The 24,250-nt window shown below is 41.5% G+C and overlaps 1 protein-coding gene across 4 annotated transcripts in view; it reads left to right on the top strand.

Moving 5' to 3' along the window:
• slc30a9 (solute carrier family 30 member 9) overlaps positions 1-24,250 on the top strand; it is a 94,366-nt gene that overhangs the window by 9,944 nt on the left and 60,172 nt on the right. For all 4 annotated transcript variants that reach the window (XM_073064750.1, XM_073064747.1, XM_073064749.1 and 1 more), the window contains exons 4-7: positions 3,695-3,874; positions 5,190-5,237; positions 8,138-8,237; positions 13,279-13,371. In XM_073064750.1, coding sequence (XP_072920851.1) covers positions 3,695-3,874; positions 5,190-5,237; positions 8,138-8,237; positions 13,279-13,371 — 421 coding nt within the window. The remainder of the gene's footprint in view (positions 1-3,694; positions 3,875-5,189; positions 5,238-8,137; positions 8,238-13,278; positions 13,372-24,250) is intronic.

Raw genomic sequence — 24,250 nt, 5'->3', positions numbered from 1 at the left:
ATCCGGTGATGATCTTCATCCCATCCCACACCTCCTTCATGCTTTTTTTCTGCAGCTTTTGTTAACGTGTTAGGCCCAAGATAAATCTTCCAAGTTGTTGACATCAAGGAATTTGAAGGTGCTCAACATTTCCACTGATGACAGCTCAGTGAGGATTTGTTTATATTCTCCAACTTTCCCTTCCTGAAGTCCACCATCAATTCCTTGGCCTTGTTGGCATTCGATGCAAGGTTGTTGCAATGCAATTCAACCAGTTAATCTATCTCCCTTCTATACTGTGCCTCATTGACATCTATGATTTTACTAACAACAATAGTGCCATCAGCAAATTTATAGATGGCATATAAGTAGTACTTTGCCATGCAGTCTATAACTCCATAAGATATAGGAGCAGAGTAAGGCCATTTGGCCATTCGAGTCTTCTCCACCGTTTCATCATGGCTGATCCATTTTCCCTCTCAGCATCAATCTCCCACCTTCTTCCCATTATCACTTCAGGCCCTGACTAATCAAGAATCAGTCGACCTCTGCCTTTTATATACTCAGTGACTTGGCCTCTCCAGCTGCCGGTGCCAACAAATTCCACAAATTCACCACTCTAGTTAAAGAAATTACTCCTCATCTCCATTCTAAAAGGACACCCCTCTACTCTGAGACTATGTTCTCTGGCCTTAGACTCTCCTGCCATAGGAAGTATCCTCTCCACATCCACTCTATCAAGGCCTTTCACCATTTGATAGTTGTCAATGAGGTCACCCCTCATTTATGTGAATTCCAGTGAGTACAGGCCCAGAGTCATCAAATGCTCTTCATATAACAAACCTTTCAATCCTGGAATCTTTTTCGTGAAACTCCTTTGAACCATTTCCAATGTAGCACATCCTTGCTTAGTTAAGGTGCCCAAAACTTCTCACAATACTCCAGTTGAGGCCTCACCAGTGCTATACAAAGCCTCAACATTGCATCCTTGCTTTTATATTCCAGTCCTCTTGAAATGAAAGCTAACATTGCATTTGCCTCCCTCACCACTGACTCAATCTGCAAGTTAACCTTTAGGGAGTCCTTTATAAGGATGACCAAGAACCTTTGCACTTCAGGTTTTTTTTTCCTCAATCAATTAGAAAATAGTTTACCCTTTTATTTCTTCTGCCAAAGTGCATGACCATGCACTTCCCGACGCTGTATTCCATCTGCCACTTCTTTGCCCATTCTCCTAAACTGTCCCTCTGTAGTCTCTACTTCCTCAAAACTACCTGCCCCCTCTACCTAACTTCGTGTCATCTGCAAATTTGCAGAAATGCTATCAATTCTGTCATCCAAGTCATTGACGTATAACATAAAAAGAAGTGGTGCCAACACAGACTGCTGTGGAACACAACTAGTCACCAGCAGCCATAAATGTAGAGAGTGCCGAACTGTTGGTTAAGCACATATCCTTGAAGGTTGATTCAGTGAGGAGGTATTACCAATCCATACTGACTGTGGTCTCCTGGTAAGGAAATCAAGTGCAAAGAGAGGTTGTAGGTTTAGACTTTCCTTACAGTAATCAAATGGGTAACATAGCTGGTATTTTAAGCATTATTGGAGCGTGGAGATGTTGATCTGGAATATTTTTTAAACACATGAAAGGATATCCAGAAATAGCACTTCATGGAGGTTATGTATCAAAGTCCAAAACTCCAGCAGTTAATTGTGAATGGCACCCAGATCATGCATGATAGAATTGGCCTTGCACACAATTTTGTGTGCACACGGATCCAGCCCTGATCCCTGTGGCACTCCACTAGTCACAGGCCTCCAGTCAGAGAGGCATCCACTCTCTGGCTTCTTCCAGTTAGTGTCTAAACTAATTTACTACCTTGCCTTGAATGCCAAGTTACTGAACTTTCCTGACCATGCAGGACCTTGTTAAATACTTCGCCAACATCCACGGCCTTCGGTAACTTTCCAGGTGACATCCTTGGAAAAACTCTTAAGTTTGGTTGGACACCACCTACCACACACAAAGCCATGCTGACTATCCTAATCCGTCCCTGTCTATCCAAATGCTCTCATATGCAATCCTTTAGAATGCCTTCCAATAACTTACCCACTTATGATGTCTGGCTGACTGGCTTATAATTTCCTGGTTTATTTTTAGAGCCTTTCTTAAACAGTAGAACAACATCAGCTGTCCTCCAATCCTCCAGTACCTTTTGGGGATTGAAACTACTCCTATATGTGATTTGAGTTATATACCAAATGTATTCTTAACAGTTCTGTCATTCAAGTATATAAATTGGTAAAGGAATCAGGAAATTGAAGTGGCACTGGGCCTTTGGTTACAATTCATGAATTGTATCAGTGGTTCAAGTATACGATCAGCCATCTCTTACTTTGCATTTATGGATGGATTAAACATATGCTATTTGTATATTTAATTTCTGGTTCCTATTCGTCCAGAGTTTCTGTTCCAATTTTGCTCACTGTCTGTCTTTTAGTCAAATATGGGAGGTGTTATAATTTTGTTGCAGATTCAGAATCAGGTTTAATATCACTGGGATATGTTGTGCGGTTTATTTGTGGCAGCAGTACAGTGCAATACATAATTTTAAAAAAACTTAAGTTGAGAAAAAATACATTCTTTAAATTCTTGGAACTGGAAGGTGACTGAGTTTTTTAAAGGGATTGCACAGAACAAATGGATTAAATATTATAAATGAAGCACTATGAATGCTGAACACCATCACAATTAATAAGCTAGGACAAAAAGATAAATTTTGAAAGAGTTGAGAATAGGTTAATGATACACAAAACCATCATACTGAGGAAATCAATAAAACAAGAAATGAATTTTTCACCTGGTATTTTCCCTGCTTATGGAAGAATTTGATATAAGAAGTACTTCTGAAGGTTTGTTGTTATTGACATATGAGAAAGCGGTCAAGCAACACTCCAAAAGGTGCATTCTGACAAAGATCAATGGCTGAAACATGAACATGCCTTCCCTCCTTCCAGATGTTCATGGTTCTGTAATGAATCCCTGCATCTTCGAAGATGAAGACTAGTTGAGGTCTAATGTTAGTCTTCAGATCAGAGAAACTGGAATGGATAGGAGGAAATTAAGGTAATATTTTTGGAGCTGAAGTTGAACTTTATTGGGAGAATGTAGAGATATTGAGGGCAGCAATTGAGAGAGAAGTTAAATCAATAAACAACGTCTTATTCATCTCCACTGTGTCATGTTGCACCCAAGTAAATGGGAGGCATAATTGAGAAGTAAAGCTGCTGCATTTAGATCTCAGGCCCAAAAATTGAGTTTGTGGGAGAATGATGTGGGTAATATTTTTAACTGAGAATTACAGGCTGAAATCAGAAGTTGAATCAGAGCACGATGGCAAGCTGATTGACACTGCTAGTCAATTAATAGGTTTTCCATAAATCTGTCAATATGTCCTGGTTAATATACACAATAATCTAGAAAATTCCACTTTATTGTTTGCTTTTACTTTCTGTCATTCTATTTGTTAAGAACAATAGAATTGAAATAAAACTTGTTTTATGGATTTTGACTTAAAACTGTTAAAATGGCTTGGTTTAATGGAAATGATTTATGGTTGCTATCCTTAAGGTAACTTTTTCCTCTGTGATCTTTAAGAATGCAGTTTGTCAGAAAATTAATTCTGTTGCATTTTTCATTTTGTTTTACTTTCAGTATATAGGAGCAATGTGGCCCATCGGTATCTCTTCAATAATGTAGGATTAAATCTTCCTATCAGCGCTGTTGCCCAGCTGCGTTTATGTTCATCTAGTGGCAAAAAGGATGGCATTAGTGAGCATAGTCACAGCACTACCTCAACAGAATCCAATTCTCAGCAAGATCCCAAAAGAGCTGGTAATATTACTTACTTTATATTGCAAGTTTTGTTACAAACCAGAAGGCAAGCTTAGTATTGTACAGCAACTAATATTTGACCATTGCATGCTATTTCCTGACCAATTTGAACTTAGCTTTTTATGACATTGGAAGCTGTTTGGAACTGGGAGCCTGATCTGCATTGTTTCTGTCTAGGTGAGGGGGTAAACTGTCATCGTCACCCTCATTTAGAGGATGCTTGTTCCTGTGTAAGCTTCAGCCTGCATCCCTGATCTATGAATTTGTTTAGTCTGATATATTAGCCCAGGATCCTTTGTTAACTATTTAGGCTGTAAGAATAATAGAACATTCTTAAGCCTTGCTGAATGTGGAACAGTGTTTAATTTGAGTACTTAGTAGTAATACTGCTGACTAACCACATTCACCATGATTGACTAATTTAATAAATGTACCACCTCCAAATATTATAATTTTTAAAAATATAGATTCACACTTAATTTTAATATTGTTGTATTTTCCCATAAAGGGAATAAAACTAGTAATTTGCTGTATTTTAAAATTCTTAATTCAGCAGAGTTTGTTTGACTATTATGCTATTTCTGGTTGTCAGGTGTCTTCGATACATGTTGCTTGATATGTTGAGAGCAGGGAAAGTTTGCACCCACACAGCCTGCTAATTCCTTGCAGGCAGTTTTTTTTTTACAAAGTCACTGCATCATTCACTATCCCTTTGATGCCACAATCTGACCCATTTTTTAAATTTAAAATTCTTGTAATAATATGGTTTGCAAGCCATTTCTCCTTGAGTTTTGAAAATCTTCAGTTTAAAATTCAATGGGTTAGGGTTTTAGCCAATGGCAAAGCAATAACATTTACAACATGTCAAATAAAGCTGCCACAACATTCTAGGAATATCTGTGATGTAAATTTTCCCTTATTATGGACTGACTGTAGACTATCAAGATCTATATTGTCAATCGAATACAGGCATACTTGAAATTAAGTTAAATTAAGATATGAACTTTAAAACAAGCTTTTAAATTAACAAAACAGAATTTTGCATGTGTTTTATCAGGTGTACAGGTCTGTTTCTTTCCAACTAACTTTTGAAGCAGAATTTTCATGTATTCTCTGTCCAGCCCACCCTTTCTCAAATCTATTTTCTTTGTTGCTACTAATCCCTTTTAAGTTTTCAGTCAGTCCTAACTATAAGGTTTAACAAATGTTGCAATATTTAATCACTCCCTTCTATATCATGGTTTTACCTATATTAAAAAATTAAGGTACAACTTTCTAATTTCTGTTTAATGCAAAATTATCTTACTTGCTCAAGGGTCAAGTTCTCTAAGTCAACCTACTTTGGAGCAAATTCAAGTGAAAGGTAAGCAATTTTATTCTATGTTAATTAAGTAGCAGTTGGAGTTTGCCAACTATCATGGTTTATACCTATGGTGGTTGTATTGTTCTTATAAACCCAAACATTAGCTCTGTTGTTCTCTATCTACAGATGCTGATTAATTTGCTGAGAATGTGCAGAGTTTCATGTTTGTTTTAGTGGCCAATTTTCTGAGTCTAGTTTACCCGGATCACGTCTTTCATTTTGTGAAATTTTCCCTTACTCACTTATGTAGTTTCACTTTGGATTGCTTTGTGCCTTTTCTCATGATGAACCTAAGCTAAAGCTTTTGAAATGATGGCCACTTTGAAAACTCTATTCATCTAGGCTATATACATTGATGTTGCCTTCTTTGAGCAAAACTGCTGGAAGCACTCAGTAGATCAGGTAGCATGTCTGGAAAGAGATATAGTGTATGTTTTGGGTCAAAAACCATTAGAGTATTTTCAGTTTCTATTTCAGGAAACATACCAAAAAAAATTATTTTCATGAACACATTTTGAAAATTTGCTCATCTGCTCTATTTAATGTTGATTTTTGCAATGATATTCCTTAGTTCATGTATTTCTTGGTAAATTCTTCATATAGCTAACTCTTGCCCTTATTCAGTAGTGTGTAAAATATATGAGATAGTGTATTTATTGCTCTATTATTTTTCAATTCCAACCAAATGGGTTGAACCCCATCCACCTCCCAAACTCCCACAACCAATGATCCTCCGGAGGATGTTCTTTCTTCTAGCCTTATGATAATTTTCTTTAAAACAGTAATAACTATGTATTCAATCTTCTTTTTGAATGAGATCTTCTTACCATTGACACCATGTCATAGTGTGCTATTTCTACTTGCATTGCACTTCATGCATTTACACTTTTTGCACTCCAAACCTAATATATATATTTTCTATCATCTTATCTGATTCAGTATAATTTCTAACTTTAATATCTTAATGGGCATTGATTTTTTAAAATATAATACTCCTTCTGAAGTAGCTTAAAGCCTTACTTTGTTATCTGGATGAATGGTAGTTTTATATTTTAATGAAAGTAGGCTTCTAAAGGTTTTTGGACAGATTTCTTTTAATTGTCTTTTATTTTTGTAAAATATATTTGAATTAATTTATAAGCAGGTCCTTTTGAATGATAGAATGTGGTTGCTTTGTAGATGGAGTGTGATAAATTTTAATTTCAAACTAGCAGTGGAATCAACATTGGAAATACTTCAAAATTTAAAGGGAATAAGAACAAATAAATTAAGATTATTTACATGTCCAAAATGTTGTTTGCCTAGATATTCATCTCCTATTGGTATTTTTAAAGAATGTTAAATTGAGCTTTCCTGGTCTCTGGTAAATGAAAGGACCATCAGGTCAATGAGGGTCCTTACAGACAGATGACGGAACTCAAAATGCAGGATAAGGCATTGACAGAAGAATTTAACTGCTTTGACTGTCTTAAAAGAAGGTGTACTGTATAAAACTGCCAGAAACACTTAGGAACCAATGGTCTAATAATTATGAGGTACTGAAGAGCCCAAGTATTAGTTAAGTAGTGTACTCTGTCTGAAGTTCAGACTTCCAGACATATTGTTGATATTGATTGACATTGAGTGTCTCTATATTGAAATGTGTAAAATAGATAGATAGATAGATAGATACTTTATTCATCCCCATGGGGAAATTCAACATTTTTTCCAATGTCCCATACACTTATTGTAGCAAAACTAATTACATACAATACTTAACTCAGTAAAAATATGATATGCATCTAAAATCACACTCTCAAAAAGCATTAATAATAGTTTTTAAAAAGTTCTTAAGTAGTTTACTTAAATACATTGAGTCCTAACCCCGGCACTTTAACATATCTTACTCCTGGCGGTTGAATTGTAAAGCCGAATGGCATTGGGGAGTATTGATCTCTTCATCCTGTCTGAGGAGCATTGCATCGATAGCAACCTGTCGCTGAAACTGCTTCTCTGTCTCTGGATGGTGCTATGTAGAGGATGTTCAGGGTTTTCCATAATTGACCGTAGCCTACTCAGCGCCCTTCGCTCTGCTACCGATGTTATACTCTCCAGTACTTTGCCCATGACAGAGCCCGCCTTCCTTACCAGCTTATTAAGACGTGAGGCGTCCCTCTTCTTAATGCTGCCTCCCCAACACGCCACCACAAAGAAGAGGGCGCTCTCCACAACTGACCTATAGAACATCTTCAGCATCTCACTACAAACATTGAATGACGCCAACCTTCTAAGGAAGTACAGTCGACTCTGTGCCTTCCTGCACAAGGCATCTGTGTTGGCAGTCCAGTCTAGCTTCTCATCTAACTGTACTCCCAGATACTTGTAGGTCTTAACCTGCTCCACACATTCTCCATTAATGATCACTGGCTCCATATGAGGCCTAGATCTCCTAAAGTCCACCAGCATCTCCTTGGTCTTGGTGATATTGAGACGCAGGTAGTTTGAGTTGCACCATATCACAAAGTCCTGTATCAGTTTCCTATACTCTTCCTCCTGTCCATTCCTGACACACCCCACTATGGCCGTGTCATCAGCGAACTTCTGCACATGGCAGGACTCCGAGTTATATTGGAAGTCTGATGTGTACAGGGTGAACAGGACCGGAGAGAGCACGGTCCCCTGCGGCACTCCTGTGCTGCTGACCACCGTGTCAGACCTACAGTCTCCCAACCGCACATACTGAGGTCTATCTGTCAAGTAGTCCACTATCCAATCCACCATGTGAGAGTCTACTCCCATCTCCGTTAGTTTGTGCCTTAAGATCTTGGGCTAAAATATAAATTTTAGTTCTGTTTCAGTAGAGAAAATGTGTAAAAATGATTAATTCATTATTTAAATGTTAATTCTCTACATTTTTCCAGTTAAAGCTATTCTGAAGAAACGAGATTATGGGTCCAAATATACTCAAAATAATTTCATCACAGCTATGCGGGCAATGAATGAGTTCTGTCTAAAACCCAGGTATTCAGTAGTATTATTAAGAGTGTTTAAAATTAATGCAGAATACAAAATAACACGAATTGCTATATTTCTGCTGGATAACTACCCTCTTTTGTGGCAAAGAGAACCTATAGTATGCAAATCAAAAATTTGGTCTGAATCCTGCCAAACCCAGATATCAGATTAAGAAAGTATACAGATAACATGACTAATTTAGGATGCTACACTCAGAATCTGGTTTAACATCACTGGCAAATGTCGTGAAATCTGATTTTATTCTGCAATGTAGTGCCAAAAATAGGAAAAGAAAATAGTGAGGTAGTGGTCATGGGTTCATTGTCCATTCAGAAATCTGATAGCGGAGTGGAAGAAGCTGTTCCTGAAATGTTGAGTGTAAGATTCCTGTACCACCATTGATGGTAGTGATGAAAAAAGGGCACGTCCTGGGTGATGGGGGTCCTTAATGATAGATGCTGCCTTCTTGAGGCATCGCCTTTTGAAAGTGTCCTCAGTGCTGGGGCGGCTAGTGCTTATAATGGAGCTTGCTGAGTGTATAACTCTCTGCATCTTTTTCCAAATCTGTGCAGTGGTCCTTCCATATTAGGCAGTGATGCAACCAGTTGGAATGCTCTCCATGCTAAATCTGTAGAAATTTGCACGTCTTTGGTGACATACCAAGCCTCCTCAAACAACTAATGAAGTATACCCACTGTTGTACCTTCTTTGTAATGACAATCAATATTTTGGACCCAGGATCGATGTCCAGAGATGTTGACACCCAGGAACTTGAAGTATTTCACCCTTTCCACTGCTGATCCTTCAATGAGGACTGGTGTGTGTTTGTTCAAGTTCCTTTTCCTGAAGATCTCACTGCAAGGTTGTTGTTGCTGCAACACCACTCAACCAGCTGATCTGTCTCACTATTGTACACCATGTCTTCACTATCTAAAATTCTGCCAATAATTGTTGTGTTATCAGTAAATTGAGAGATGTCATGTTACTGAGTCTAGCCACACAATCTAACCCTAACCCTAACCCTAGTCCAAAAGGGGCACACACCCCCATAAACCCTAGGCACTTACCGATTAACAATGGCTTCAGCCCCACAATCCCTAGGCACTTCCCGATTAACACTGGCTTCAGCCCCACAAACCCTAGGCACACCCCGATTAACCCTTGCTAAACCCCCACAAACCCGATGTCCTATGTCAAGAGGGGCAAGATTCAACAAAGGCAAGTGTTAGACCTGGTTAATGAAGGCGTGGGCCAGATCAAAGTGGCAGGGTCGCGTGAAACTGAATCTTAAGTGACGAGATCAAAAAGCACAAGAGGGCTGATTCGCCCACTGCCCGCATAATCTCAACCTAACCCTAACCCTTACCCTATCACCCCTCCCTCAGACTGGATGCCCAAGCGAAGGTATAGATCTGAAGCTATTTTAGAATTTGAGAGCACACTAGATGAAATAAGGGAGAGGGAGAGAGAAGTACAGGATAAGCCCAATCTAACTAGGAAAGAGAGAGCAGCCCTGAAAGAACTGAGGGAAAACATGGACATTGTTATCAAACCAGCAGATAAAGGGAGCAGCATAGTTATCATGGACAAACAGCAATACCTATTTGAGACACACAGACAACTAAACAACACGGAACACTACGCTAAACTAAAGGAACCCATATACTGGGAAACACACACAGAAATCAGGAACATTTTGCATGAACTGGAAAAGACTGGATACCTCATAGGGAAGCAAATAGAGTACCTGACGGGTACAGCCACGAGCTAGAAAGTTTTATATCCTCCCCAAAATACACAAGAACCCAGACGCATGGACTGTTCCGGGGGAAATACCACCCGGCAGGCCCATCGTGTCAGACTGCGGCAGTGAGTCATACAGGATAGCGGAGTTCATTGATGCCTGCCTTAATCCACTATCACAGAAACACTCCAGCTACATCAAGGACACATATCACTTTGTCCGAATAGTCAATTCCATGTCAGTACCCTCTGAGGCCATACTCTTCACCATGGACATTGAAAGTCTGTACACCAATATCGAAACGGACAGGGGTATGGAGGCAGTGAGGGATATCCTACAGAAAAACCCTCAGCAAGGGAGACCAGACGAGGACTTGCTAGAACTCCTTCACCTCAGCCTGACTAAAAATGGCTTTGAATTCGATGGTGAATTCTACCTACAAGTCAAGGGCACAGCAATGGGAAAGAAGTTTGCTCCAGCCTATGCCAATATATACATGGCAAAGTGGGAGGAAACAGTCTATCCAAAGTGCCCCAAAAAACCCATGTGTGTCTACAGATACCTGGATGACATCTGGGGGGTGTGGATACACTCAGAGGGGGAATTAGAGGAGTTTATTCAAATCCTAAACACTCATCATCCATCCATAAAGGTTAAAGCCACAACAGATAGAGAGAAGATTGACTTCCTGGACACTACAGTATTTAAGCTAGCACCAGAAAACGGCAACCAAAAACTAGCTACCAAGGTATTCTTTAAAACCACGGACACACACACCCTCCTACACACAGGGAGCCACCATCCCAAACACACCTTCAGAGGCATTGTAAAAGGACAGCTGACCCAGTTTCACCGCATTTGCACCAGGGCGGAGGACTTCCACCAGGCCACGACCATCCTCTTCTCTGCACTTAGACACAGGGGCTACAGCAGAAGGAGACTTAGACACATCAAATCTGACTTTCTGAAAAGTATCACAAATCCCCAACCACGGAACAACACAACATGGAAACTACTCTTGATAACAGGATACAGTGGGATGGCAGTGAATATCCACAGGGCAGTCAGAACACATTTGAAGAACTAAAAGCAGAAGTGGGGACACTTGGACAATACACCATTGTCTCAGCCTTCAAAAGGGGTAGAAATCTGAAAGACATACTAGTCAGCACTAGGGTACGAGCAGCACCAAACTGCGAGGTGGGGAACTGCAGAGCATGCACATACCTAAGAATTTCAAAAAGCGTACACAACAGAGCCACAGGAAAGTGGGCCGAGATAGAGCAGAGGATAACTTGTGAACAAAAGAATGTAGTATATGCAATCCTGTGCACACAATGCCATATTATATACATAGGGGAGACGGGCAACAACTTAAGAACCAGACTCATGGGACACCTCAGTAACATCAGAAGAGGAGACCTAAACAGACCAGTTAGCAGTCACTTCCAGGAGTATGGAACGCACTCCTTAAAAATATTGGGCCTGGAAACTAACATAAACTGGTCAAACACCCAAAGAAAAAGAGCAGAAAGGAGATGGATTGAAACATTACACACTTATTCCCCGTACGACCTAAACGAGGCCTAAAAAGCTGGGCCAACTGAATACGATACACCCACTAGACAGCCAGCACAAAAAAATAATTTACTTATTCATTTTTTTATTTTTTTAAAATTGAGAAAATCAGAGTAGAAAGGAAGAGGAGGATTACTTTCAATCACCCACCCAGAAACGGAATTAAGACAGGGAGCCATTAACTAGGAAAGGGACTTTTTGCCTAACAGCTAGGCCCCAAAACAGAACTACTACACCATAGGTTTGGGTAGTCCAGCCCAAAACCCCCCACCACTGGTAGATCCTGTGACACCACGGCCCAACACCTCCAACCCTTTACACCCCCATAAACCCTACGCCTCTCCCCACCAGGGAGCCAGGTTCACCTCACATCACCAGTACAACACCACCCCACAAACATTCCCAAATCCCAGCCTTCACCCTAACCCTAACTTCCTACGGAACACACACCCCAATTAAATCAGGTAGCACCTCAAATAACACAAGCCAGTCCCCAGAAAGGACAGCCCCACCTCCCAGTCATACCCCTAATCCTAACACCCGTAACCCACCTACACTCCCCCATAAACCTGAACCCTCTTTCCACCAGGAAGCCAATTTCACCACACATCAACACAAACATCCCCACTCCTACCCTTTACCCTAACCCTAACTTCCAATGGACTGCGCACCCCAACTACACCACACAAAAGGGGCTTACATAATGGCCCTTACCCTATCCCTAAACCTAGCATCTTCAACCCTGCTACACACCCCCATAAACCCAAGCCATCAAGGAGCCAGGTCCACCCAATATTACCAGCAGTTACACTCCTAGTCTGGTTCTTCTTCCCCCCCTACTGCAGTGGGACCCCCACACCCGCTCCCACCCACAATACCATTGGCCACCCTACCCCAGCTCCCTTGGCCTGGAGTCCTCAACCCCCATTACCCAAACCTTCCCCCAGGCCTGTCCCGCCCCACAATTAGCTACTGCACAACCCCCAAATCACAGCACCTAGTCCCTACAAGAAAACCCCAAATCTAAGTCCAAAGCACTGTCCATAAACAATAACCCCGCCACTTTAACTTAAACTCCAGAATGGAGGTTAACGAGGAGGAAGATCCCAATAAAGGCAAGTCGGGGACCGAGATGATGACAATGTGGGCCAAAACAAAGTGGCAGGGTAAAGTGAACAGCATCTCCATTACGAGATCCAAAAACACTAGAGGGCTATTTTGCCCACTGCCTGCATACTTGCACCCTAACCCTAACCCTGGAGAAATGGGCTAAGGACGCATCCTTGAGGTGTGCCAGTGTTGATTGTTAGCAAGGAGGAGGTGTTATTTCCAATCCGCTCTGACTGTGGTGGTCTGGTGAGGAAAACAAGGATCCAGTTGCAGAGGGAGTTACGGAAGCCCAGGTTTTGGAGCTGGTTGATGAGAACTGAGGATATGATTGCATTGAATGGCATTGTTGAAACCAACTGTATGGTGCTAATATAGAAAGACTGGTAATAGAAAATTCTGTAAGATTCTTTTATTTAATCAAAGTTAGCATTTATATATAGCTTACATAAAGACTGTTCTAAGATTTTAATCAGTCAATGTATTTTTAAGCTTTAGCTTTGCAGGCTCACTGTGCCGAGGAGCGACAGTGTAGTTCCAGCATACTGAACATATTGTATTGTAATGCTGTCCATGGCAGTTCCTCTTTAATAACTGCTCACCTACTTTTGTCTACAGTGACTTGGAGAAGTTGAGGAAAATAAGACGGCGAAGTCCCCATGATGATTCAGAGGCTTTTACTGTACACTTGAGATCTGACGTAGAAGCCAAGTGAGTATTGATCAAATTTAATCCTGCTCTAATGGATAAATGAATCATAAATGGATATCTGTTAACATTTACTTTTGTAATTTCTGATGCTAAGGTAAAAACATAGAAAGTAATGGAGCTGAGATTGGGAAACAAGTAGAATGATGAATCGGCATGCAGCTTCCAGATCAATTGTTCCAACTATCAATACACCAGTACTCCCTGCCATTCTGTTAACTTTTGCAGTTTGTCTGTGAGATGTTTTTTGCCTGAGCACTTTCTAACATTCACTTCCTGTAATATATGGTTTCCCATTCATCTTTTCTATATTAGTATACAATGCCATTTCAAATTGGAAATAAACAAAATTATTGATGAAATCTGGCTTTCTTTGTCAAGTACTGTACATTGTTCAGTGTATTCTTTAATATAAAATAACTTGGTGTGCTTTTCATTAGATTATTGTTTTGAAATTATAGCCAACAGCTTTTGTGTAATTGTTGAGTTTTATGTTTCACTGAAATTTTGTTTGTATTTATAATTACCCAAGCATTCTGAATTTGCCTCTGAGTCAGGTACATCTTACGAAAAAAAAACGTGGGAGCAGTGGAACAGATTTATTTCCCTTAACGGAGGTGTAATTCAAGAGTATACATATAAAGATTTAGAGAAGTTGATTCTTGTTCATCCAAAGAATGGTGGGAGTTAGGAAGTTATTTAGCTTTTTCAGAAGAGTGCTGGGCTTTCAGCTTATTTGTTAATATTATTTCCTGTTTGTGTATTTCATTCCTTGGTCTTGAAACACTGAATTCCACCTTGTCTGCCTGTATTTCTGTACTTTGAATATTTTTGTATCTACGTTTTTTGACCTGGCATTCAAAGTTTTATTACTTAAAACTTTGAATCTTCATCTTGCCGAATGTACTCTTAAGTTATCCAACTGCATTTCCATTAGTGTCTTGCTGATGTTTATGCCTAAACTAGTATCACTAGTGTTGTGTTTTGTAATTCCAGAAACTAATTGAAAGAAAAACATTGGAGCCTGGGATAATGTGCCTACTTAGTTTTACTTTAGTGAGGTGCGCAAATATGACATGGTTGCATAATGACGGATGTCAGTCACATACTTTTACACATAACCTGTAATTCATAATGTAAAAAATTAAAAGGCCCGAACAGATTAGATATGTCAAAGTTATTTCCCATGGTAGGGGAGTCAAGGACAAGAGGGCACGACTTCAGGATTGAAGGATGTCCATTTAGAACAGAGATGTGGAGAAATTACTTTAGTCAAGGGTGGTAAATCTGTGGAATTTGTTGCCACGAGCGGCTGTGGAGGCCAAGTTATTGGGTGTATTTAAGGCAGAGATGGATAGGTTCCTGATTAGCTAGGGCATCAAAGGGTGTGGGGAGAAGGCAGAGGAGTATGGATGACTGGAAGTAAAAAGCAAAGAATGCTTAAACAATAGATTAACAATATTACTCAAGTATTACTGAAATACACTCCCCCCGCTTAGCTATAGCTTAGCTGTAAACTTCAATGTAACTCATTGCTCTCAAGTCATCACACACACTTGCAATAGGCCTAAAGTCTTCCCCCTTTCTTTCCAGTCCTGAAGAAGTGTCTTGGCTTGAAACATCAACAATTTATTTATGTCTGTAGATGCTGCCTGACCTGCTGAGTTCCTCCAGCATTTCATGTGCGTTGGTTCCCCCCCCCCCCCCGGTGATCTCTGCTGCCCTCTGACTGTTTGACCATGACTCATGCAGACTTGCAAACTTGTCTTTGATGCCATCTTGTTCCACTTGGCTTCTAGATCCATTTTCAGTACTCGCGGTTTAGATCCAACATGGATCCCAGGTACTGATGTCTGATTGACTGCTTCTCATGTAGCTTCTCCCTCCAAATTCTATGTGCCACCCCCTCAGCTATGCGGGGATATTAGATGGCCCTGTGTCAGTCTGTGCCACCGCTCTGGGCCCCTCTCTCCTCTGCCTGTCATGAACCTCTCCGACATTGCATCATCTGCCGGATCCACGCCTTCTTTGCCTTCCTTGCCTTCCTTGCATCCAGGAAGGATTGTAAGACTGCGGATCCTGCCACCTCCAACTCTGGTTCTGACAGCCCTGGAACTTCATTCAATTAGACAAGCCCAGACCACGGACCTTGCTGACTCCAACCCTGCTTCCGACGGTCCTGGATGCCTCTGGATCAGTGATACGATTGTTGCCAACCCCTGTTCCACTGACTCCAAGAAGATCCTGATGCTGGATTCTACTGCTGTCAGCGCCAGTTCCCTTGACCCCAGGCGCCTTTAGATTGCCTGTAGCTCCGTCTCCAGCCTGGACCTCCATCGCTAACACTTCCAGACTGAGGCCCTCCTTGCAACCGCTGGACCCCTAGGTTCCCCTTCCCTTCCCCCCTCCCCTACCCCAGACTCCCCCACAAACCAGACTATTCGGGTAGGCATATTGTCTCTGCTTGCTCTTACTCCACTGAACATGCCTCGACTGCATTCTATTCTGTTTGGTTCATTCCTTTCCGACCTATGTCCACGGCACTTCTCATGCTCTCAATCTCAGTAGCTTTCAGTTTCCTGGCCCTGACTGCTTTAATGTCCAGTCGCTATATACTTCTATTCACCATCAAGGAGGCCTTAAAGCTCTGTTTCTTTTTCTGTAAAAGAATCAACTGGTTCCCCTCCATTATTACCCTCCTCCGTCTGGCAGAACTGATCCTCACCTCAACAGTTTTTTCCATTTGGCTCCTCCTGCTTTCTCCAGACATGACAGGTAGCCAAGGGCACCTGCATGGTCCCCAGCTATGCCTAGCTCCTCTTTGGCTATGTAGACAGCTCATGTACCAGCCTTCTCTGATAATGCTTCCCAACTCTTCCTCCGCGGCATTGACAACTGCATTGGACGTGCTGGGGTCACCAATTTCATCAACTTTGCCTCTCACTTCTACCCTACCTTTAAATTCACTTGGGCCATCTCTGACACCTACCTCATCTTTCTTGATCTCTTTGTCTCCATCTCTGGAAACAAATTGTCGACTGACATCTTTTATAAACCTACCGATTTCCACATTTACACACACAAAATGCTGGATGAACTCAGTAGGCCTGGCAGCATCTATGAAGAAGAGTGAACAATTGATGTTCTGGACCAAGATTCCATCAGGACTGGGAAAAAAGATGAGAAATTAGAACAAGAAGGTTGGAGTAGGGGAGGAAGATGGTAGGTGATAGATGAAACCGGGAGAGGGGGTGGGATGAAGTAAAGAGCTGGAAAGTTGATAGGAGAAAGAGGTACAGGTCTGGAGAAGAAGAATCTGATAGAGGAGAGAAGACCATGGAAGAAAGGGAAGGGGAAAGAGTACCAGAGGGAGGTGATGGGCAGGTAAGGCGAAAGAGGGAAACAGGAATGGTGAGGAGGTCGGGGGGTCAATTACTGGAAGTTAGAGAAATCTATATTTGTGCTATCAGGATGGAGGCTGCCCAAAAGGAATACAAGATGTTCTTGATTATACCTCTGGAAGAAGATGGTGCCAGTGGACAACAGGACCAAGGGAGACGTCTTCCAGATGGTTCATAAAACTACTTAATTTTACTTTTTTTTCTTTCAAATGAGTTTCTGTTTCTGTTGGAGCCTGTGGTCAACATTTTTGTGGTGTGGTTTTGGGCCAATTGAGTGATCTGATCCGTTGCTGTTTCCGAGCGTGTTCCATGAGGCTTCGAGCGAAGTGTGTGGCTTGATGCTAAGAAGCTAAGGTGGGGCGTGACCCCACGATTGACCCCATTTCTGGCTGATTGAAATCATCGAGGCAAGTGCAGAAGATGAGCTGGTGTTCAGTGCTGTATACCAACTTCTTGCTCGCTGCTGCCGGAGGAAGTGGTCAGCGTGTGATGATCTTTCTTCTCTCCCTCTCTCTCTGTCTCTCTTCCTCCCCCTCTTGCTCACTGTTCCTGGAGGAAGGTCCCTGCATCTTGATGCTGCTGGAGTCCAGAGTGTTGGGCAAGGTCTCACTGATGTGGCTTGTGATTTGCACTCTGTATGTCACGTTATGATGTCTTTCTGCATCTGGTTGCTGTTTTTTTTTGTTGGTACGTTGAGTGACTTTGAATCGGGGCAGCCTACAGGTAACAAACACTGAACTGAAGATGCCTGGACTCATTTGATTTTTTTGTTGTTGTTGCCATTTGTGTGATTTGTTTTTTTTTCTTGCGTGGGGGTGTTTGATGTTTTTCTTTGAGTTCTATGGTTTTCTTTGTAGCTATCTGTGGGGAAGACGAATCTCTGTGTTGTACACTGCTTACATACTCGATGATGTACTTTGAATCTTTGATTATACCTCTTCCCACCCTGTCTCTTGTAAAATGCTGTTCCCTTTCCTCAGCTCCTTTGTCTCCACTGCATCTGGTCCAGGTTGCAGCTTTCCTTTCCAAGACATCAGAAGTGTCCCCTTTCTTCAAAAAAGGCTTCCCTTCCTCCACCATTAATGTTGTCCTTGTCCACATGTCCTCCATTTCCTGAACATCTGCTCGCCCCATCTTTCCACTGCCTTACTAGTGATAGAGTTCCTTCTGTTCCTCATGGGCCTAGCACCCCATGAGCCTCTGCATCCAACACATCTTCCTCCACAACTTCTGCCACCATCTCCAAAGGGATCCTACCACTAAACTTATCCTTACCTTTACCTTCCCACACCACACCCCCTCTGCATTTCGTAGGGATCACTCACTCCGTGATTCCCTTGTCCATTTGTCCCTCCCCACTCATCTCCCTTCTGGCACTTATCCCTCCACGTGGCCAAAGTTCTATACCTGCCTACTCACCTCCATTCTGGACCCCAAACAGGTGAGTCAATGTTTCGCCTGTGAATCATGTCTATTGTGTCTGGTGCTCCTGATGCAGCCTCCTCTACATTGATGAGACCCATCGTAAATTGGGGACCGCTTCATTGAGCACCTCAGCTCCATCTGTGAAAAGTGGCCAAACATTTTAATTCTGATTTTGTCGTGGTTTCTAGTGCCCCACAAACAACCAGGAGACGCAGAAGATTCCTCAAGAAGGGTTAAACTTTAATTTGCAAATCAAAGCTGAGACAGTCATTGAGCTAGTCGCTGACTGCCCACCGATCCCTGTACATAGCATTTTTTATAGCAATCTCCTGGTTTAGTTGCATTAGCATATCCAATCGGTCTACAGTTGCGTATCACAAGTACATCCGCCACTATTGTTTCTACCCATTGACTTAATCATGTTCCAATTTACATCTCTTAGCTACCTCTCATTAACACGCCATTGTCTTCAGCATTCTTAAGATTTCATTCATAGCAAACTCAGACTACATAATCTACATCTCTTCTTATTAACACACCATTGTCTTCTACATTCTTAAGATTTCATTCTCCTACTAAATTGGGTACATGCATAGCAAATAGCAAACTCAGACTACATAATCTACATCTCTTAGCTTCCTCTTATTAACACACCATTGTCTTCTACATTCTTAAGATTTCAAGACTTAATCATGTTCTAATCTACATCTCTTTAGCTCTCATTAACACACCATTGTCTTCTACATTCTTAAGATTTCATTCTCCTACTAAATTGGGTACATGCATAGCAAATAGCAAACTCAGACTACATAATCTACATCTCTTAGCTTCCTCTTATTAACACACCATTGTCTTCTACATTCTTAAGATTTCGTGACTTAACCATGTTCTAATCTACATCTTTAGCTCTCATTAACACACCATTGTCTTCTACATTCTTAAGATTTCATTCTCCTACTAAATTGGGTCCATGCATAGCAAATAGCAAGTTTCAAAGCTGACTACATAGTTTTGGTTACACAGCAAACAATTTCAACTTTTATACTCCAATAGTCCTTGGCTAAACTTTAGTTCCCTTCTTATCGGTTCCTGCTGGTGTCTGACAGGCCATGGTGTAAACGGACAATCTCTTCTCATGTGACCTGGCTGATTACATCCCCAGCACAGTCTCTCTACCTCTCTTTCCCCCTGTTTCCTCACTGGTCCCCTCTGCCTATAGCTCCTCTGTCCCCCTCCTTGGGACGTCCAGTCCTGACTGGGCTGTTTGAATTTAGTCTGTTCCTGATAGGGCATTTGTGGGAATGCTCCTCCAAAGACGTTGATTATTGGCATGGGGTTTTCCGGCCCTTGTCTTACAGTATGATCGGTTCCTCCATATAGCAGTGCTTCATCCAGTTCGATGGCTGTACTCGGACCGGTGGTTGCTGGCTGCATCTTTTTGCTTTTCTCTTTTTCCTTCTTTTTGAGTTCTTCGAGCTGTATTTGTATTAACTTTCTTTGCACCTCTTCCTGCTGCTCAGCCAACCTTCGTTTGTCTTTCCGGTATTTCTCAACCGCATGGACTACGTGGTCTCTAAATTTTTGTGGGGTCATTGACGTCAGCCCAACCACTTCCTCTAGTTTGGATTTTACTTGCGGAGGCATTGCATCCAGAATGCTATGTCGGAACAGTGTGGTGATAAATAAGCTATTTTCCACCTCTTGCTTAGTCTCCAGTCTCCACCTTTTCAACTGGTTTTCTACATAGGCTGCTGGGTTTTCAGTGTCTCCCAGTGGATCCCCTTTTAAGGCTTTGGGATCCACTTTGGGTGGGTAAAGCTTCCTGAGGGCCTGCCATACCCTCTGCCTCACTCTGTCAAACCCGTCTCCATCAGTTCTCGGGTCGTTCGAGTTTACTATGCCAGCCATTCGTTAAATTTGGAGGTTCCCATCAACCTTATCAATAGCGCCTTCAAATCTCCCATAGCCAATAATCGTCCCGCCGTTTCTTCTTCAAAGGCTCTAATCCATTTCCCTGCTCCTTCATGTAGATTGGGCCGAGTGTTTTTCAGCCCTTCTAGGTCCTGGGATCCCCAAGGGATGTACTGCACTTGTCCTGATCCTTTAACTAACAACGGCATCATTCTTCCTCCTCCTTCCCACCTGCCCTGGCTCTCCTCCTCACCTGACTCCCCATCTGTCTCAGTGTATGTCTTTACTGCCTCCCACACAAATGTCTCCAGGGTCCTCTTCTTCCCTCGGTCTCCCTGTGGAGTCCTTCCTTTCTGTCTTGATTCAATACTTGGTTGGCCCCTGGAGTATTTTTTGCATCTCCTCTGGCTATCCCCTCTCAGTAACTTATCTGGCTCTCTCTCTACTTCTGCGAGTCACTCCCTGACTGCCTCCTTCTGCTCTTCTAGGCTTCTGCCTCCTACCTCTTCCCCACAAATTCTCGCATCCTCTCTCTGTCCACTTAACTCTTGCTCCTCCAATGAGTCACCTTCTCTTTCTTCCTGTCTGTGTCTGTACACCTGTGGCAGGGACTCCTCATAATCCTTACTCGTGCTTGATTCCCTTCTCTCTTGTGTTTCTCCAAGACTCTCATCTCCTATCTTTTTTCCACTTCCTCTTGAATGCCTCATCTCTTCCTGCCCTGATGAGCCACTTTCTTTTCTAGTCTGTTTATTTCTATGGTATAACCGATACTCCTCATACTCTTTTTCCTCTCTCAAGTATTTCATCCGTTCAGTCTCTTCTTTCATTTCTCTCTTTGCCTGTTCCACCTTTATCCTTTCTGCCTGTATCTCCTTCCATTTTTCCTTCTCGTATTGTCTTTTTTCCTCCTCATTATCCCAAACTTGCACTTCTCCCTGCATGTTTACTGTTCTCGTCAGCAGGGGGCACTGCTTAGGGGTTCCTTCCTCATTATAGGGAGGGGGCTTTTCTGTTTCTTTCGCTTCCGGGTACGGAGCTGAAGACAGCTTCTCACTGTACCTCCCTCTCTCTCTAACAGGCTGTTTTTCCAGCACCTTAGTGTCTTCCTCGTTTGTAATCAATATTCTACCTGTCCTCCTCAGCCTTTCTCCCACCGTTGTGAAGAGTTTTAGCACTTCCATTTCTCGTTCTCTTTTTTACCCTCTTCTTAGATTTATCTTTTGGTTTGTAATTTTTAATTAGTGCCTCCATTTCTTTGCTCAAGCTTACAACAAACATTCCTTCTCTTGGCCATTTTGTGACCAGGTTTTTGGTTCTCTTTTCCCATTTTTCTGAAGTTTTTGTGATCTCATATTTATTTACCGGGATTTTTTTTGCTTGTAATCTCTACTGCTGTTCCTTTACCTGTCATGTTCTCTCTTTTTAAGGTATTTCAGAGATTCACAGTTGGTTTACAGGATAATATTATTTACTCTAATTCTATGCCTAGTCTATCGTCTATCTACCAGCGCTTTAAACTATATATTGGACTGTCCTTGTTTCCTATTCTGTTCTGCCCGTACAGACCTCTACTTAGAGTGGTATCCATAGAACTTTCTCTTTGCACCTCGTCTATTCAGACCCTTATCTCTTAAGGCGGTATCCACGAGGATTTTCTCTATTTTCCTTTCCCTGCCCGTTCAGACCATCATTTCATATGAAGCGGTATCCACAGGGATTTTCTCTATGCACCTCGTCTATTCAGACCCTTATCTCTTAAGGCGGTATCCACGAGGATTTTCTCTATTTTCCCTTTCCCTGCCTGTTCAGACCTTCGTTTTATACGAAGCGGTGTCCACAGGGACTTACCAGCACCACGTGGAATTTTTCTTCACTTAACTTCTTATTAGCTTATTTGTACTTACCCTCACTGCAGTGTTCTTGATCAAATCCTCTGAGCCTCCTGTTAACCCCCAATTCTGCCAGATTCTTTGGACCGGAGAGACCCTTCGGCTGTGGTTCCACACTTCTGAGACTCCAAGACCTCCCCAAAACCAACAGAATTCTTAGTCCAAATGGTTGCAAAAAGCGCTTACCTTTTGTTTGGGTGCACCCTTAATTCTGATAGCCTTGTGGGGATCCCTAGAGGACTGGGCAGTGTCCCCAATCTGCTGTTTCCTTTCCGCGGGTCTCTTTCCGGTCCTGCCGTGGTCGCCAATTTTGTCGTGGTTTCTCGTGCCCCACAAACAACCAGGAGATGCAGAAGATTCTTCAAGAAGTATTAAACTTTAATTTGCAAATCAGAGCTAAGGCAGTCATTGAGCTAGTTGCTGATTGCCCACCGATCCTTGTACATAGCATTTTTTATAGCAATCTCCTGGTTTAGTTGCATTTGCATATCCAATCGGTCTACAGTTGCGTATCACAAGTACATCTGCCACTATTGTTTCTATCCATCGACTTAATCATGTTCCAATCTACATCTCTTAGCTACCTCTCATTAACACACCATTATAATCTACATCTCTTAGCTAGCCTCTCATTAACACCCCATTATCTTCTACATTCTTAAGATTTCATTCTCCTACTAAATTGGATATATGTATAGCAAATAGCAAACTCAAAGCTGACTACATAATCTACATCTCTTAGCTAGCCTCTCATTAACACACCATTATCTTCTACATTCTTAAGATTTCATTCTCCTACTAAATGGGATACATGCATAGCAAATAGCAAGCTCAAAGCTGACTACATAGTTTTGGTTACACAGCAAACAATGCAACTTTTATACTCCAATAATTTCAGTTCTGACATGTTGGTCCATAGCCTCCTATTGTGCCAAGATTAGGTGACCTATGGGGTAGAGGAGCAACACCTTGTATTCTGTCTGGGTAGCCTCCAACCTGATGGCATGAATATCGATTTCTCTTTCGGAGAAACAAAATATCCCCCCCACACCCACCTCTTCTATTATCCACTCTGGCCTCTTGCCTCTTTACCTCACCTGTGTTCCCTCCTTCCCTTTCTCCTATGGTCTGCTCCCCTCTCTTATCTGATTCCTTCATCCCCAGACTGTTATCTTTACTACTCACCTGGCTTCACCTATCATCTTCAAGCTATCTTCCTTTCCCTCCTCTCACTTTTTTCTTCTGGCGTTTTCCCCTTTTCTTTCCAGTCCTGAAAAGGCATCTTAGCCTGAAATGCCGACTATTTATTCATTTTCATAGAAGTTTCTTTTTAAATCTTTTTAATTTTTAAACAAACATAAATGAAACATGAATACAAAGTGTTTGAGAGTACATAATTGATAGTTTAAGTAGACATTCAAATATATAATGATCAATATATATAGCCTCCCAAACTCTAGTATTTATGAACAAAAGAAACAAAAAGAAAAAAAAATCCAAAAAAAGAGGGGGAAAAACCACTAACCAACATGGGCCGTTGCATAATGTTAAATACATACAGTTGTGCCAATAACTCCGAACCTCCATCCAAATAATTAAGGATAATAAAAGTAAGGTTTAGGAAAAGACAATTTAACTCATATGAAAATGTTGAATAAATGGTCTCCGAGTTTCTTCAAATTTAACTGAAGGATCAAAAACAACACTTCTAATTTTTTCTAAGCTCAAACAAGAGATAGTTTGAGAAAACCACTGAAATGTAGTTGGAGGATTAATTTCTTTCCAATTCAATAAAATAGATCTTCTAGCCATTAATGTAACAAATGCAATCATTCGTCGAGATGAAGAGGATAAACAACTATTATCCACCATTGGTAAACCAAAAATTGCAGTAAAAGGATGCGGTTGGAAATTGATATTCAGAACTCTTGAAATAATACTGAAAATATCTTTCCAATAATTTTGCAAGCAGGGGCAAGACCAAAACATGTGGGTCAATGAAGCAACATCAGAATGACATCTGTCACAGGTTGGATTAACATGAGAATAAAATCGAGCAAGTTTATCCTTAGACATATGAGCTCTATGTACAACCTTAAATTGTATTAGGGCATGTTTAGCACAAATAGAGGACGAATTGACTAATAGTAAAATTTTCTCCCACTGCTCAGTGGATATAAGACAATGAAGTTCTTCTTCCCATTCCTTCTTAATTTTTTCTGATACTTCTGGCTGTATTTTCATGATCATATT

The sequence above is a fragment of the Hemitrygon akajei genome, chromosome 13, assembly GCF_048418815.1.
Source record: "Hemitrygon akajei chromosome 13, sHemAka1.3, whole genome shotgun sequence".
In the NCBI taxonomy this organism is placed as follows: domain Eukaryota; kingdom Metazoa; phylum Chordata; class Chondrichthyes; order Myliobatiformes; family Dasyatidae; genus Hemitrygon; species Hemitrygon akajei.
The sequence above is the reverse complement of the archived record's forward strand: the minus strand, read 5'-3'. Positions and strand labels throughout refer to the sequence as shown.